This window comes from Odontesthes bonariensis, chromosome 12 (assembly GCF_027942865.1).
Source record: "Odontesthes bonariensis isolate fOdoBon6 chromosome 12, fOdoBon6.hap1, whole genome shotgun sequence".
In the NCBI taxonomy this organism is placed as follows: Eukaryota; Metazoa; Chordata; class Actinopteri; order Atheriniformes; family Atherinopsidae; genus Odontesthes; species Odontesthes bonariensis.
In genome coordinates, this window is record NC_134517.1 from 35,058,167 (window position 1) to 35,076,104 (window position 17,938).

At 40.0% G+C, this 17,938-nt stretch overlaps 3 protein-coding genes across 3 annotated transcripts; all 3 read right to left on the bottom strand.

Moving 5' to 3' along the window:
- Window positions 1-1,022: 1,022 nt before the first annotated feature.
- Window positions 1,023-2,117, bottom strand: LOC142396967 (gamma-crystallin M3-like). The gene is made up of 3 exons (XM_075480245.1): window positions 2,082-2,117; window positions 1,720-1,959; window positions 1,023-1,298 (listed from the first exon to the last, which is right to left on the bottom strand). Exons 1-3 carry the CDS (start codon window positions 2,094-2,096, stop codon window positions 1,023-1,025), a joined length of 531 nt encoding a protein of 176 aa, XP_075336360.1. The 5' UTR covers window positions 2,097-2,117.
- A 3,549-nt stretch (window positions 2,118-5,666) lies between these two features.
- Window positions 5,667-6,394, bottom strand: LOC142396966 (gamma-crystallin M3-like). The gene is made up of 3 exons (XM_075480244.1): window positions 6,383-6,394; window positions 6,018-6,260; window positions 5,667-5,942 (listed from the first exon to the last, which is right to left on the bottom strand). Exons 1-3 carry the CDS (start codon window positions 6,392-6,394, stop codon window positions 5,667-5,669), a joined length of 531 nt encoding a protein of 176 aa, XP_075336359.1.
- An 8,792-nt stretch (window positions 6,395-15,186) lies between these two features.
- On the bottom strand, window positions 15,187-15,929 carry LOC142396968 (gamma-crystallin M3-like). The gene is made up of 3 exons (XM_075480246.1): window positions 15,900-15,929; window positions 15,555-15,794; window positions 15,187-15,462 (listed from the first exon to the last, which is right to left on the bottom strand). The coding sequence occupies exons 1-3, from the start codon at window positions 15,927-15,929 to the stop codon at window positions 15,187-15,189; spliced, it is 546 nt and encodes a 181-aa protein (XP_075336361.1).
- Window positions 15,930-17,938: the final 2,009 nt, after the last annotated feature.

Below are 17,938 nucleotides of genomic sequence, written 5' to 3' on the forward strand. Positions count from 1 at the left end.
TTTATGGGGAATTCAGCTGGATTAATAAACACTTTACTGTTTTTAGTGTTTCAAACCCAACTGTTTTATCTGTTCGTGTTTGTCTGGTTTTATACGATTTCGAACAAAATAACATGTTTACATGCATTTCAAAGGAAGAAAAAGAAGAATATGGAAAACTCTTGATGCTCCCACAAAGTGGCTGTTGCTCTTTTTACTGAACAACAGACGAGCAGCAAAACAAAATGCTGTCCTCTTCCCATTGTAGCACACAATGCTCTATTATATACGATAAGAATACAGACACTGTAACGTCAATCAATTGTTTTTGACTGTCAGCTATTTCCTGATGGAGGATGCAGGTGGGGCCTCTGCATCACAAAAGATTGATGTGCATTTTATCCACGCTGTGACGGAACTCATGAATGTTTGTAGAGTTAAAGCTGTAGAATATTTTCACAGCTCACACTATGTACATGTAAAGGCTGTTACTTTACCTTTCTGCTGCTTTTTATTCACATATATTTACACTGTTTAGAAACAGTTGATGCAGCAACGTATTTGTTCTGTATTTTGTAGACTGTAGGCTGACAAATATTATAGAATAAACCATGTAATCATCTGTGGAGACTTTAAAACATACTTAATAAATCAACAAGTAAATAGGTGATATATTATTAACATAGGAGTTTTTATGTTAAGCATTCATGGACATTGTTATTTGAGATATTCCTTAGAAGGTCCACTGATCAGTGGTAAAGTTTGATGTAATATGATTTGGTTTTTGCTTTTTTTTTTTTGTGTTATTATGTGTTATCTGCACAGGTTTAAAAGTGATGAAATGCTGCCACCTGGAGGCAGATTGTGTCATTACCCTAAAACTCTGATAAGTTGTGCTCGATATGCTTAACATCTCATGATGTCTGCCTCTGCAGAACATGACGTTACAGTTAGTTTCAGATCGCTCACTAATAACAGAGTAACAGAGGGATTCACTTGAAAGAGATTTTATTTAATAGCTTGGTTTTATACACTGATGCTCTTTAGCACATGTCCATGATGCGCCTCATGCTCATGAACTTCTGGCCGCTGAAGCCCATGTCCCTGAAGCTCCTGTACTCGCCGGGTCTCATGTACATCATCCTGCCCCTGTAGTTGGGCTGCTCGTACATCAGCCAGTGGCCGTCCATCACGTGGCAGGACATGCAGTCGCTCATGCGGTAACGCTCCATCATGTTGTCGCAGTCGTCCATCAGCTCGTGCATCTGACCGCCAAAGTTCTCCCTCTCGTAGATCCTCATCCTGAACTGGCCTCTGTGCTGTAAAAACATTAGAAAAGGGAATTTAAAAGTTTATTCTAGGGATGTACCGATACCCGATATCAGTATCGGTATCGGACCGATACTATTCTAATATACTCGTACTCGTTAAAGTTAACCGATACCAATTTATTGCATGAAGACCGCAATCAGAGGGTGGCTTGTAATTTTTTTAGTATTTTTTTAGATTGGCAACTAGAGGAGATGTCGAGCTAATCAGGAACAGTGTGGTTAGGCTAGTGAGACCGAAACCTGTCTTCCAATTCATTCCATTTTTTTTTTTGTGGTAGGAGTATCGGCATCGGTACTCAGATCCAAGTATCGGTATCGTATTGGTTTGAAAAAAAAGTGGTATCGCTGCATTCCTAGTTTATTCGTCTACTCGTTCTGTTCAGATCTCTGTAAAGAGTCGGTAACCTACCATGGGGATCATACGGGAGGACCTGATGCAGTCGCTCATGCCCATGCGCTGGTAGTCGGAGTACTCGCCCCTCCTGACGAAGAACTGGTTTCCCATGTAGTTGGGGCGGTCGTAGACCATGAAGCAGCCGCTCTCCACCCTGCAGGAGTGGCACTTGTTCAGGTAGGAGGACATGTCGGGGCAGTCACTGGTGGTCTCATAGTGACGACCCTGGAAGTTCCTGTCCTCGTAGAAGATGATCTGAGGAAGCAAAACCAAAACAAAGAAACCTTTAAGACGTCACACGGAACCGTTTCAGCTCATATTTCCTTCAGCATCAGATGGAAAAAATGTTTGAGGTGGAGACGTTGGTGGATACACACCTTTCCCATAGTCATGGTTGCAGATTGGTTGGACTGTTTGGCTCAAATTGACTGCACTCTTTTCTCCATGTCCTCCGGTTTTTATATCTGACCTCGCTCCCAAAAGAATACATGGCCCCATTGTTCAAATTCCTGACAGAGCAACATGAAGCAGAGGCCCCCGCGTACAGTTAAATTCAAAGGGACCTTTAATGGACAGTGATTTGCGGTGGTTGCATTTATGGGAAGAGGCCCCGCTTTGTATTGCCTTTGCTGCTGAATAATAGTGTGTTTTCCACAGATGTGCCTTCCTTTCAAAGTGTCAATCAAATATTTCACATCTAACGTATAAAGGAAAACCAATAAAGCTGACTTATGTTTCCTTTTTCAAACCAAAAGAAGTGCATGTGATCGAGCTGCTGGCTGAAACCGAACGCTGGAACCAACACTGGACTGAGTGCAACAAACAGATGCAAAATAATAAATACATTTAGCTTAAAACTGTTGTTGCATCAGAGAATGTTGATTTATAATACAGAAGTGTGTTTAATTTCCACATTTATATATATTGCTTACAGAAATATATTGCTTTTGATCATGTTTCTGATTAAATATTAGGTTGGATTTTTAGTTTGAAATAGAAAAAGAAATTAAATGTGGAGTTTAAGCTTTAAATTCCTTCCATGTGAAGTGAAGTGAAATTTATTTATAAAGCACTTTTCAGCAACAAGGCGATCCAAAGTGCTTATGTGAACAATTTTCCTAATTATAACATACTTCTCAGTCTGAATAACGTTTTTCTTCCTTTAGTTTATTAACCTCAAAATTTTGATGTGGTTTTAATAATTATTTCTAGTCTAATAGCTTCTTAATCTCTGATTTTTTACGTGTTTGTGTACATACGTACAATTCTCTGTGTTTTATCTTCTAAGTAGGGCTGGGCAAGTTAACTCGTTATTATCGCGTTAATGCATTAATTGTTTAACGCCGATAAATATTTCATCGCGCATTAACGCATGTTTTTTTTTTTTTTTAATTTAAGAAATAAATAAAAAACATTTTGGGGGGCTTTTGTGCCTTTAATGCATGGGAAAGTTCAGAAAGACAAGAAGCAGAGGGCAGAGAGAGGGGGAACAACACGCAGCACAGGGCCGTCCGATGTGGGACTCGAACCGGGGCCAGCTGCAGCGAGGACTATAGCCTCTGTACATGGGGCGCCTGCTCAGCCCACTACGCCACGGACCACCCCTGTTTTATTATTTATTTTATTTTGTAAAAGTCTGTTGCTCACAGGCTTTTATTTTGTAAAAGTCTGCTGCTGTCTGCTGTGGAACAGGAAAAGAAAGTAATCGGCGGATCCACCAAACATGGAGAAGGGTACGGAACTTTTACTCGGCCATTTTCATGTTAAAGTTCTTCCAGACGGCGGAGTCGACAGAACCAAAGTCATCTGTAAACACTGCCAAGTTGAATTGTCTTCTCAGCGTAGTAGTTCCAGTCTAAAATATCACTTAAAGGCAAAACACACAACTGATAGCAGCAAGTCATTCAAGGAAACAGACAGTGGAGCGAGGCTTCTACATAAAAACTACAGAAAGATGCTGATGTTAAAAGTGTGTTTGCACAACAAATGTTATGGCACTTTCATTGATATGGCAGCACATTTAAAATAAAGCTAAATGCTAAAAGCTATACGCTACTTTTGGATTCATTTTTGGATTCTGCGTACAAATGCAATTAATCGTGATTAATCAGGGATATCATGTGATTAATTAGATTAAACATTTTAACCGTTTCCCAGCCCTAATTCTAAGTGCTCTTTTTGTACATATTCACTGTTTTCCTGCCCTGTTCTGCCATTAAATATCCCTGCTGTGGGATCAGTAAAGTGTACCTTATCTATTAGACGAGTCTGTGAAGTTCTTGTTCATGAATCTTCCCCTTGGCGTCGAACCGCTGCAGGCGGATCGTTTATTTCATGTCTGATTCGATGAAAGGTTTTGGTTTCGGCCACAGCCTGCAGTTAAAGGTGGACGCAGCTGTGAGGGTTTATGGAGTTTCTCTCTGAGTTTCTTCTGTGTTTTGCTGATTCATGTTATCGGTCTCCTAGTTTATTCTTTGCTCAGTTTGTCTCTTTATTTCCACATCTCGCCCACTTTTTCTGTCATAGTTTTGGACTTTTATGATTTGCCGTATTTGTTTCATATTTGTCTGAAACGGTCTCAGTCTTGTCTTGCCTCAGTTCGGTTCTTGTGTTCATCTTTTAGTTCAGGTCTCAGTTTTTCACATCCCCAGTTCCCAGCTCTCCTGCACACCTATCTCTAGTTTATTGGCCTCAGCTGCCATCACTTGTCTCATCAGTAACCTCGGTATATAAGCACCAGGTTTTCCTGTTGTTGCTTCTTTTGTTCCTGGTGTCCTGTCTCCAAATGAACCGCAGTTCTCTTGTGTAGTTTTTTGGTTATCCAGCCTGGCTCCACCTTTGGTTTCTGTCTTAAATAAAAAACTGTCTGTAATCTGCTTGGGTCCTCAACAACCCACCAATCCCCAACAAAAGTAAATCTGTGGTGCAACAGACTTCCCTTTGTGCAGCCTCTTGTGGCCATTGTTTAAAATGTCAGCTCCCCAGAAGAATGAAATAATATAAAGAAAGTAAGAACGTGGACTGTAGAGTTTCTGTTTTGATATCATGTTGGGAAAAGCAGCCCGATGACTCCCAGATAGCAAAACTCTTTTGGCCCATATCTGGCCCATACCTGACATGTTCATCCGGCCCACATACAGCATGGAATGATGGCACTTAGGCGGTCCGCTCATGTTTGCCAAAAGTGAGCCACAACCAAGCCATCACAATGCCAGACGTCAACCAAAAACAGACCAAATAAACCAACATTCAACCGGATGTGGGCCACTGTGCATTTTAATTCTGTCCAGAACTGGTTCACACTTTATGACCTTGACTAACCTGCACACTTAGGGAGTCCCGACCATGATAAAATGGTATGTTAAATATGAAAACATAGAATAATGGTCTGAATTTGTGGCTACATGCCATTATGGTACCCCCAGATACTGTTTGAATGGTGGCATGCACTGCTTTAAAACATGTAAAAGTTCACTGAGCCCCTGATGTTTGGAGATCATAACAACGCACACGTTTTAATCTATAATGTAGTGCACTGCAAACTCGTATGTTCAAAGTAACATGTGACTGGACTGATGCTGCACGCTAAATACACCAACAGAGGTCTGCAGCTCGCCGTCTCTGCCTGAGCGCCGGGATGTTGGCAGTTATCGGTGAAATATGAACCAGAATTTTCTAACTTTTTAAGTTTATTCAGTGAAAACAGTTGTTTACAAACGGGTTTATTTTGTTCTGGCATGTTTAATTTGCTTTTCATGGGCTCATTGGAGGTGATTCTACGGTTAAAGTTGCAGGTTTTTATGGTAAAACCTGGAGATGTCGATGAGTTCCCAACCAGTGATGTGTGAAAATAACACAATATGAAGTCAAATCACATTTTAAAAACTGCATGTGCCATGTTGAATTTTGAAATTGCTTTATTTCTAAGAGTAGAACAAATAAAAGCAGTCGAGCTGGCGAAGTTAACAGGCGTCAGTGATGCGTCTGATGGAGCTGAACCTTATCTGGTCGAAGCCCATGTCCCTGAAGCTCCTGTACTCGCCGGGCCTCAGGTACATCATCCTGCCTCTGTAGTGGGGCTGCTCGTACATCAGCCAGTGGCCGTCCATCACGTTGCAGGACATGCAGTCGCTCATGTGGTAACGGTCCTGGATGTTGTCGCAGTCCTCCATCAGCTCGTGCATCTGACCGCCGAAGCTCTCCATCTCGTAGATCCGTATTCTGTAGGTGCCTTTGTGCTGTTGGGAAACACAACGCATAAGATTAGCTGCTTTGTTTTCTCTTCACTTCTAAATGTTTTCGCTGTCTCATACCATGGGGATCATACGGCTGGACCTGATGCAGTCGCTGAAACCCATCATGCGCTGGTAGTCGGCGTACTCGCCCCTCCTCATGAAGAACTGGTTCCCCATGTAGTTGGGGCGGTCGTAGACCATGAACATGCCGCTCTCCACCCTGCAGGACTGGCACTTGCTCAGGTGGGAGGACATGTCGGCGCAGTCGCTGCTGGTCTCATAGGAGCGACCCTGGAAGTTCCTGTCCTCGTAGAAAATGATCTGAGGACCCAGCAGAGCAGATGGAAGACTTTTTGCACAGTTTCATTACTTATCAGAGTGTTAAATTAATAAAACAGAAACAAGAAGTGAACGTTGGTTGTGTCCTGTCGCAGGAAACCTACCTTGCCGTGCATGGTGGCTGATAGACTGAGTGATGATATGGCATTCCTATCCTGGATTTAAGCCTTTTTTATACCGAACGTGACATCCCAAACAAGCAATGGCACTATTGTATGGTTTCCATGAGTCAGCAGCATGCAATGCCGGTCCCTCTGCATGTGAATGCTGATGAGATGGGGTTATTATGCATTCACTCTATGGCTCTATCATTCTAGATCAAAAAGACCCTGTCATCGAGTTTCGTGACTACGTCTGATGTGATTTAACTTACTGACTTTATGTCGACTTGCTGAAAAGATGAGAAAGAAATCTGAATTTAATTTCCTCTGTTAGAGTAAATTTTGCTGGAGTGACTTTGCAGACTGTTTAAAGCAAACATGTCCTTTAAGAAGCTGTATTTCTGTATGATGTGCAAAGATTTTCTGAAAGCATTAGATTGTTGAACCACAGATGGAAGCCACACCTACGTGGCAGATGTGGTAGTTTGTATCATTACAGGAGCAAACCTTTATTTGTGCTTCAGGATCAGGTAATTTCCTTCTTTTTTACAGTTACATTGTGGAATATTCTCCGTGTGACGCATCTGTTTTGATGACTGAAGACTTTCACAGCATTAAAGCAACGGTAGAAAAGTGAATGAACCCGAAAACTGTGTGCTTCTGACTTTGTTGTGCTAATTCCCGGGCCTATTGTGTTGTCTTTAATAATACCAAGTCTGTGTTTCATAAGATTGAGACAGGGATTCCTTCTTCGTTTTCAGTTTATACATCAATGACCTCCCAGAAACTCGCTTCAGATCAGTTCAGTGTTCTGAGGACTCAGTAGCTGGTAGAACCTGTGATGCTGTTGCTGAAATGCTAACCCAAATCTCATCAGTTTGGCATCACAAATGCTGTCTGAGACTTACTACAAAGAAAAGAAAAGTCTGTTTTTCTATAAAAAAGTAATGAATTGAATGATAGAAGAAAATGAAACAAGTAAGAGGAGAAATAACCAGTCGACCACGAGATCAATGGAACGTCTTTAAATGTGTAAATTGTCACAAATTACCATTCGCTACAAACACTATGATTGCATGAGGTTGGTGTTTTTATCTTATTCAGTTAGATTAAATTCAATAACACTTGAAAGTGAATTATATCACTGCAGTATTGATTATTATTAAAGATCAGCTGCTGCTGCTGCACATAACAGAATAAAATATAAACCAGCTGAAGTGTAGCAGAGAGGAAGGTGTGGCAGAAACCTTCAGAGGTCTCCATCAGTGGGTTGGGCTGTTGTTTCTGTAGCTTAGCAAAAGCTCAGCTGATGATGTCACACGCAGCGTCAGCAGGTAACTCAGGTGAACTCTGTCAGCAGGAAACATGGACAGAAGCTCACAGCCAGCAGTTCAACATCTGGGCTGCAGAGACGCTCCTTCTCAGCGACACGTCCAGGATTACAGCATCTGTTGTTAACCAACTCTGTGATCCTCCTACTTTCCTGTTACCGCTCTGTCTGCAGTCTCTGTCTGCCCAGATAGTCTTAAAGCTGAGGAGAGAGCTGTTACAGCTATTCCTGCAGCCAAGTCCAGGATTACAGCATCTGTTGTTAACCAGCTCTATGATCCTCCTCCTTTCCTGTTACCGCTCTGTCTGCGGTCTCTGTCTGCCCGGATAGTCTTAAAGCTGAGCAGAGAGCTGTTAGAGCTGTTCCTGCAGCCAGGTCTCTGCCTGATATTCCTGCTGTGTCCTCATCAGAGCTCCAAGCTCGTCCATTTTATCCACCAGTGATCTCACATTTCCCCTGATAATCAGGGGAAGAAATGGTTTAAACTTCCTCCTCCTTTTCCTCCATTTTGTTCCTGCTCTGCATCCTAGACGTCTCCTCTTCGATTAATCCTGATTTGGGGTATTATTCCAGGTATTACTTGGCCTTTGGAAAGCACAGTTAGCTGCTCCAGGAGGTCAACAAATATAATGTTGCCATGGTTACGGATCAAAACAGATGTAAAAAGAAATCCAGCGGAAACACAGCCCGTCTTTAGGTATAAAAAACATTTATTAGATCATATAAAACCATAAATAAATCAATTAAATTTGATGGCTGAGATACCAGAGTTGAAACTTTGGTTTCCAGTCCAGCACGACTCCGCTTTGCTTTTCAGTACCACAGAATGCATCAGCTGCTAGATAAAAACTAACTTTAGCCACAATAAATAGTTAAAAAAAGACAATGTTATTACTACAAATAAAGGAAGAAAAAAAAAAGGAAAAAACAAGATAATACAGAGAACCGAGACAAAGCTATGAGAGGAAAGCGTACGAGGAAGACACGGGACAAGAATAAACATCGGATTGGATTTTAAGATAATAAAACCTTGGAAGTTTGCAGGCTTTCAACGTGTTCTTTGCTATCCTCAATACATGAAACTGTAATGTATACAATGTGCGTTACGTTTCACATTGATTTACTTCACATGTACATCGCATTCAAATCCTTAAAAAATGTAAATTGGATAAAACAAACCGTATTACAGATTAACTATACATTTAATCTGATGTCTGTTTTGTTGTCATATCTTATTCATTTCCGTACATTGTCTTTTAACAGTTTTGGTGGCCTCTGGAAGTGTCTTTTGTCAGCCTCTAAAGCACATCAAATTCATGTGTACAGCTGACTGTGCATGTACAGGGTTCAGACAGAGGTTTAGTGTTATATCCCACTCCTGTAGGGGGAGCCACAGAGCAAGAAACAGCTACAGACCACATGAAAAATCGATTTAAATGGACATTCTTTTTTTGTTTTTATAATAATAATCTACTTTATAATAAAGAGATTCATGCTCATTAACGTATCTTAACAGTTTATTGAATGTATTGGCTGCTTTTTTTTAATCATTCCTTTGACATATGTCTTCATTTGATTTTAATCATAACTGGATTTTAATTAAATCAATTACAGTAAACATCAATCCCGAGGCCAAGGCCGATTAGTATCGACAATAGATAGGAGCACCATTAAAAAAAACCTCACAAACGTTGATTTTATTCCAGGTCAATATTCATTTGAATTTAGTTTATTTATGGAGCAGATTCAGAGAAATGGGTAGAAATGAAATAATTCAGACCAGTTCAATACAATTGTACTCAATTTAAATATATATATATATATATATATATATATATATATATATATATATATATTAGGGCTGGGTGAGTAACGAGTTAACTCGTTATTTATTGTTATTTATTTATCGTTATTTTACTCGTTTAGTTGTTAATTATTCAACGCGATAAATATTTTATCGCGCATTAACGCAATTAATTGTGAATAATCAGGGAAATCATGTGATTAATTAGATTAAAAATTTTAATCGTTGCCCAGCCCTAATATAAACATATATATATATATATATATATATATATATATATATACATACATATATATATTTCACATTTATGAAATGCTAACTCGTAAAAAACTTGTCTTGTTCAGAAAATTGATGGATAGACATAGAAAATTGACTTTAATTCACTTTGCATTATGTAGTGTAAACACAGGCGTATTTTACTACATGAAAATCTGTTGTAGAATTGTAGAAAGTTTTTTTTTGGGCACCATTCAATTCAATTCAAATTCAATTCAAAAATACTTTATTTATCCCAGAGGGAAATTAAATGTTGATGTAGCTCAATTAAATCAAGGAGTTATTATAGATGCTGATGGCTGTGGGCAGGAAAGATTTCCTGTAGCGGTCAGTTTTGCATCCAAACTGAAGAAGCCTTTGACTGAAGAGACTCTGTTTTCCAATAACAGTCTCATGGAGAGGATGTTCAGGGTTGTCCATAATTCTCTTGATTTTATGCAAAATCCTTCTTTGCATTATTGTCTCCAGAGGTTCCACAGTCGTCCCCAGAACAGAACCAGCCTTCCTTATCAGGTTGTTGAGTCTTTTTAGGTCCCTGGTTCTGATGCTGCTGCCCCAACAGATGACGCAAGAGGAAATGACGCTCTCAACAACAGACTTGTAGAAGATCTGCAACATCTTGTTGCAAACCTTGAAGGACCTTAGCTTCCTCAAGAAGTACAGTCTGCTCTGTCCTTTCTTGTAGATTGCTTCACTGTTGTGTCTCCAGTCCAGTCTGTTGTCCACATGAACACCAAGGTATTTATATTCCTCAACCACCTCCACTTCTTCTCCCATGATGGAAACAGGGTTTGATCTGACCTTGTTTCTCCTGAAATCTACAATCATCTCCTTTGTTTTGTTAACATTCAAGATGAGATGATTGTTCCCACACCATGCCACAAAGCGGTCCACCAGCTCTCTGTACTCAGCTTCTTGTCCATCTCTGATACACCCAACAACTACAGAGTCATCTGAATATTTCTGGAGATGACAGGAGTCTGACTTGTACTGGAAGTCTGAAGTGTACAGAGTGAAAAGGAATGGTGAGAGTACAGTCCCCTGTGGTGCTCCTGTGCTGCTGATCACCTGGTTAGACACACAATTCTTCAGTCTGACAAACTGTGGTCTGTTTGTCAGGTAGTCATTAATCCAGGTGATTGTTGAGGCCTCCACCTGAGTCTTCTGGAGTTTCAGACGAAGCAGATTAGGCTGGATTGTGTTAAATGCACTGGAGAAATCAAAGAACATGATCCTCACAGTGCTGCCTGCTTTGTCCAGATGACAGTGGGTTTGTTGAAGCAGGTGTATGATAGCGTCTTCAACTCCAACTCCATGGCGATAAGCAAACTGCAGGGGGTCCTGATATGTGCTGGTTTGCTTACACAGGTGGGTCAACAGGAGTCTCTCCAGGACCTTCATGATGTGGGATGTCAGGGCAACAGATCTGTAGTCATTAATGTCTGAAGGGTGAGTTTTCTTTGGTACCGGAACCAGACAGGATGTCTTCCACAACAGTGGTACCTTCTCTTGGGTCAAGCTAAGGTTGAAAAGGTGTTGCAGAATCCCACAGAGCTGCTCTGCACAGGCCTTCAGGACTCGGGGGCTGACACCATCTGGACCTGCAGCCTTGTTCCGGTTCAGTCTCTCCAACTGCCTCTTCACCTGACTTCTAGAAACAGAAAAGTGGGAGGGGGAGTCTAAGGGGACAGCAGCATCTCCTGATTGGGTTGAAGACAAACTAGTGGAAGCAGAAGAATCCATGACTGAGGTGGAGGTGGAGATGTTACAGGAAAGCTGTGGGTCAGAGGAGGGTGGGATGTCTCTTTGGCTGGGAACAGGAGGGGAGGATGGTGAGCTTGTTCCTGAACTGAACCTGTTGAAGAATGTGTTCAGCTCATTTGCTCTGTCCAGACTTCCATCCATCCGATCCTCCCTCTGCTTGAGGCCTGTGATCTTCTTCATTCCTGACCACACATCTCTGATATTGTTCCTCTGCAGTTTACTCTCAAGCTTCTTTCTATACACCTCCTTGCTCTCTCTGATCTTGACTTTGAGCTGCTTCTGTATACTCCTCAGTAAGTCCCTGTCTCGCTCCCTAAAGGCTCTTTTTTTCTTGTTCAATAGTTCCTTTAGCTCACTGGTGATCCAGGGTTTGTTATTAGGGAAGCATCTCACTGTTCTGGTGGGGATGGTGTTGTCCACACAGAGTTTATACAGTCAGTCACACACTCAGTCATGGCATTAATGTCCTCTCCATGTGGCTTACAAAGAGAAATCCAATCGGTTGCATCAAAACAACCCTGTAAGGCTTCTTCAGCATCATGTGACCACTTTCTAACAGTCCTTTTTGTGACAGGTAGTCTCTGGACAAGGGGTTTATATGCTGAACAGAGAAAAACAAGGTTGTGATCTGATTTACCCAGGGGAGGTCTTGATTTGGAAATGTATGAATCCTTGACATTTGTGTAAAACAAATCCAATGTCTTGTTTTCTCTGGTAGAGCAGCTGACAAACTGTTGAAAAGTTGGCAGTGTAGCAGAGAGTGAGGCATGATTAAAATCACCAGATATTGCCACAAAAGAATTGGGGTGTTGTGTCCAGCGCTCGAAATTAACGGTGTCCCGACGTGCCGGGGACCATAAAAAATTACACAGGGACACAACATTATCATATCTGGGACAATCGCGGGACAATGAGAAAAAAACTTAAAAAAAAAAAAGTTAGTATTATTAGTTACTTATTATAAGCCCCCTCTGTCCATTTTAATTGTTTAAAAAGCTAACAGCGAAAAATACATTGATGTTCATGCATGTCGGTGCATCAGTACAGAGCAGCGCATTCTAGAATGTTCTAGAATCTTTTGCCCTCACTTGCTAGAGTTAGAACTAACGCTAGTACTAGGTCTACTACGTGCAAGACACAGTTTACAGAATCAAATCATTCTCACACGCGTGACAAGAGCTGAAGACTGAAAATGTTAAGGTGGTTAAAACGGGCCGTGACGAGCTGTCAAAACGGCAAAACCGGAAGTGCGTTACTCACTGCGGCTAGCTTTAGTAGCGCCGAATTCTGAAAGCTGAAATTGAATAACCTCTCAGAACGCCGCTCTGAAGCTGCTTTTAAAGACTTCCCACCTATCTGTTTGTTCTGTTAAGTACTGTGTTAAGGCACGTATTGTATGGCATATGTGGTGTAAAGTTGGCTAAGCATTTGAGTGAAGTTCTTTTGATGGGAAAACTCAGTAGCACTGAGTCTACACTACTGTGTGGTTGTCGCTTGGGTTTGTCGTTGTCACAATTCATGCAACACAACTCTTTATTAGCAGTGCATTTCTGATATCTGCTTTACAGTAGCTCTTTTCCGTTAACGGGACGAGAGCAGGCAAAACGGCAAAACCGGAAGTGCGTTACTCACTGCGGCTAGCTTTAGTAGCATCAAATATTGAAGGTACAAGTAGATGAAATGAACATGAAAGGGGTGTTGTTTTCAACTATAGTGTAGTGCAGATGTTGTGAGATGAAACATTTTCTAAATGAGCTGTTTGGCTCCTTTAAATAAACAGGTGTCTATTCAGTGCGGTCGCCAAAAAAACTGGAAATGGAATAAGTCTTATTTTGAAGAAGATATTGTATATGACAGGACATGTCATTTGCGTTTTGTAACTTTTATTGTAACATTGCAGTTACAAATATAGGCCTAATACAATATTCAGATGATTCTTAACCACTCCGCTCAATTTCAGACAAGAGAAAAATGGGGACACTATTGCTTGCATTCGGGACAATACAACACAGAATTCGGGACCACTGGGGGACACAAAGAAAAAAAGTTAATTTCGAGCCCTGGTTGTGTCTGTATCTTAGCAACAACGGAACTGATGACATCACATGCAGTGTCGGCAACAGCTGAGGGTGGAATGTAAACAGCCACCAAAACAACACTGGTGAACTCTCTTGGCAAATAACATGGACGAAAACCTACTGCCAATAGCTCAATGTCAGGACTGCAGAGACGACTCTTCACAGTTACATGTCCTGGGTGACACCATCTGTTGTTGACAAGCACTGCCAATCCACCCCCTTTCCTTTTCCTGCTACTCTTTAAATCTCCATCTGCTCGTACAGTCAGGAAGCCCGGCAGAGAGACGCTGGAGTCGGGTATATGATCCTGTAGCCATGTCTCAGTAAAACAAATAATGCTACATTCCTGATATTCTTGCTGAGTCCTTGTCAATGCTAGAAGTTCATCCAACTTGTTAGCTAACGATCTTACATTTCCCATGATGACGGATGGCAGAGATGGTTTGAACTTCTTCTTTCTTTCTCTCCTCTTTGCTCCTGCTCTGCATCCACGACGCCTCCTTTTCAATTCCAGTGGGATTTCTGGCTTCAGTTGTCGAATTATTTCTGCTTTTCCAATGTTAATCAGCTGCTCCCTGTTGTAAACCACCTTGTTGCTATGGTTATGCATCATGACAAAAGAGTAAAATATACAAAATTATTGGGAAAAATCAATCCAGCTGCACAGCATCCAAGGCAGGAAGGAACAGTTGTCCAAAAAATGCAATTTCTTCCAAGAAATAACAGGAATGAAATTTTGAAAAAAGAAAAATCTCAATGTGAGGTTCAGAGCTACTCCAACGTGCTGCCACCCTCAGCAGCGCATTCTAGAACATCGATCCATCCTTGAATTCATCCATTAATCTATCATCTTCCTCTTATCTGAAGTCCGGTCTCAGAACCACTGGGTCCAGCAGGGAAACCCAGACATCCCTCTCTCCAGAGACCCTCTCCGGCTCCTCCTGGGGGGATCCTGAGGTGTTCCCAGGCCAAATGGGATATAAAATCCATCCAGTGAGTTCTGGATCTGCCTCTGGGCCTCCTCCTGGTTGGACGTGTCCATAGGGAGGCGACCAGGAGGCATCCTAACCAGATGCTTTAACTACCTCAGCTAAGTCCTTGATTTTGTGGTACTTTGTGGCAGCATTTGTATAATTGTGGCTCCACCAGAAAAAGGCAGAGGTTTCTTATAAATGAAAATAACTCTTCGTTGGTTTAATAAGAATGTGTGTTTTTACAGTGAGCTTTCGTAAAATGTGACAAGATAACGATTCTCCTGCAAAACCAGGAATAACCCTTATTTATAACACCAACAATGACCAGTGAGCACTGAGTGTTACCCAGTTGCTTCATTTTTATTGTAGTTCTATGCCTCTTTTTCTATTTTTATCTTTATATTTAGTGTAAGTATATCAATTAATTCTATTTTCTATACTTTATTTTATTGTGTTTTTGACTGTGTGTGCAGTGACGATAAGGCAGGGATAGTGTTTGGTTTGTGCGTTGCAGAGCAGAATAAAAGCAACAGGTTCACGTTTATGTTTCTTCTTCTTTTTTTATTTCAAAATGAAAATGTTTAGTACATGTCCATGATGCGCCTCATGCTCATGAACCTCTGGCCGCCGAAGCCCATGTCCCTGAAGCTCCTGTACTCGCCGGGCCTCATGTACATCATCCTGCCTCTGAAGCTGGGCTGCTCGTACATCAGCCAGTGGCCGTCCATCACGTGGCAGGACATGCAATCGTTCATGCGGTAACGGTCCATGATGTTGTCGCAGTCGTCCATCATCTCATGCATCTGGCCGCCGAAGTTCTCCCTCTCATAGATCCTCATCCTGAACTGGCCTCTGTACTGTTTGGAAAGAATAAAACAAACACAATGAATGTCTAATGTTTGGGTTGGAAAATCTGTCAGGACCTGAAGGTGCGCAGCTTTTAATTTACCATGGGGATCATACGGCAAGACCTGACGCCGCTCATTCCCATCATGCTGGAGTAGTCGGCGTACTCGCCCCTCCTCAGGAAGTACTGGTTTCCCATGTAGTTGGGGCGGTCGTAGACCATGAACATGCCGCTCTCCACCCTGCAGGACTGGCACCTGCTCAGGTAGGAGGACATGTCGGCGCAGTCGCTCATGCACTCATAGTGACGACCCTGGAAGTTCCTCTCCTCGTAGAAGATGACCTGAAAAACGTGGAGCGCGTTAGAGTCGAGTCGAAGCTGAAAGTTAACAGTTTACAACACATTTTGGATGTTTAAATCTGGGATAGAAAGTGAAGGAAAGCTTACCTTGCCCATGCCCATGTCGGTGGTAGACATATTTGTAGGTTGTAGGTGAGCTGCTGGTGCTGCTGCTGCGACTGCTACTGTTGCACTGCTGTCCTGTTGGGTTCAAACCTTTGCTTTTATACCTGACCAAACCCTACAGAGTCAGTGGGCCCCCATTGTTAAAACCCCTGACCCAGCAACATGGTATGGAGCCCTGTAGCGGTTGGTGATTCTGTGTTGTAAAATCACATGACTGGGCCCTAGAAGACTTCAGAAAATGCATCCTTTAGAAAAACTATTTTCTCTATTCTATGGTTGTTATACCTTTTATGCAATACCAATAAGCTAAAAACTGTTAAAGTTACATTAAATACCTGATTATTTTATAGTTTTATGACAAACGGCTTTTAAAATCTGATGTTTAAGCAGTTTATGTAGGATTTAGAATGTTTAGAAATAAACTAGGGAACTGAAAAAAAACAGAGGCCTATGATATGTGATTAAACAATACAATGAATTAACATGGATGGGTTCTTTTTGTTTGCAAATCTTAGTTACATACTTTAGTTATTCATTTGCAGGTCTATATACACAGTAAAGATTGATACAATTGGTAAAACTGATAGATGTGTTTCGTTGGAATGATTACATTATAACAGTATGCAGCATTTTTTCAAAAAGATGGTTTTATGCCAACAAATCAGAAACTTTTTCTAAATTGAGTTAAAAAAAACAACTAAGCATTGTAAATTTGGTGAGAATCAAGAGATAAAAAGGTGATGATATAATATGATTTAATATGATATAATATGATACGATACGATACGATACGATATAATATAATATGATTTAATATGAAACAATGTGATATAATATGATACATTATGATATAATATATGCTGACATAATATGACATATTATGATTTTTATATATTTATTGTTTTTTCATGTCAATATAACAACATCCAACAATTTAAACATCCAAAACATATGGCAGTAAAGAAAATAATACTTAAATGATTAAAACAGATACAATAAACCGCAGTAATGGGTTGATATAATATGATTTAATGCGATATAACATGATGCATTCTGATTTAATATAAGCTGATATAATGATATAATACGATATGATATAATATGATATAATACGATATGATGATGATATGATATAATATTAATAATAATAAATTTTATTCATAAAGCACTTTACATTTACAATAAGATCTCAAAGTGCTACAGTGGAATAAAAGACAAATATTAGGTTCAAAAGCAGGGACAGTGAAATGCAAATAAAATACACAAATAAAAGTAGTGAGTCCTTTAAATGCTAAAACCAAATAAATACAGGATAGAGCATTTAAAGGGAGATCATTAAAAACATTGGGTAAAAAGAAAGGTTTTCAGACCTGTTTTAAAGTGTTCCACAGTCTGTGGAGCCCTCAGATGTGGATGTGGAGCGTTCCACATTTATTATATAATTATTATTATATCATTATATTTTATCATTATTATTATTATTATATTATTATTATTATATCATTATATTATATCATTATTATTATATTATTATTATATAATCCTTATTATATCATATTATATATTATATCATATTATTATATAATATGATATAATACGATATGATAATGATATAATATGATACGATATGATATAATATGACATGATATAATATGATATGACATAATATGATACGATATGATATGATAGAAAATGATTGATATAATATAATATCGTTTTTAAATTCAGAAAATTTGACTTTCCAAAAACCTAAAATGGATCAAAAGTGAATTGCTGTCATAATGGTAGCCTACAGCAATAAAAATGTAATAATAAATGTTTTTTCATTGTCTCGCTAGCTCATAACTATAACATATAATTCACCATTACTCGACACTTTCTTTGTTTTATGTCGTGTTGTGGATTTGAAAATAACTTAGTATAGTATAAGCTTGATAAAATAGCCCCTCATATTCTGACAAATTAAAATATTAACGAGGATATAGGTTTCTTTGGCAGGAAGCTATTAACGTGATTTTAAA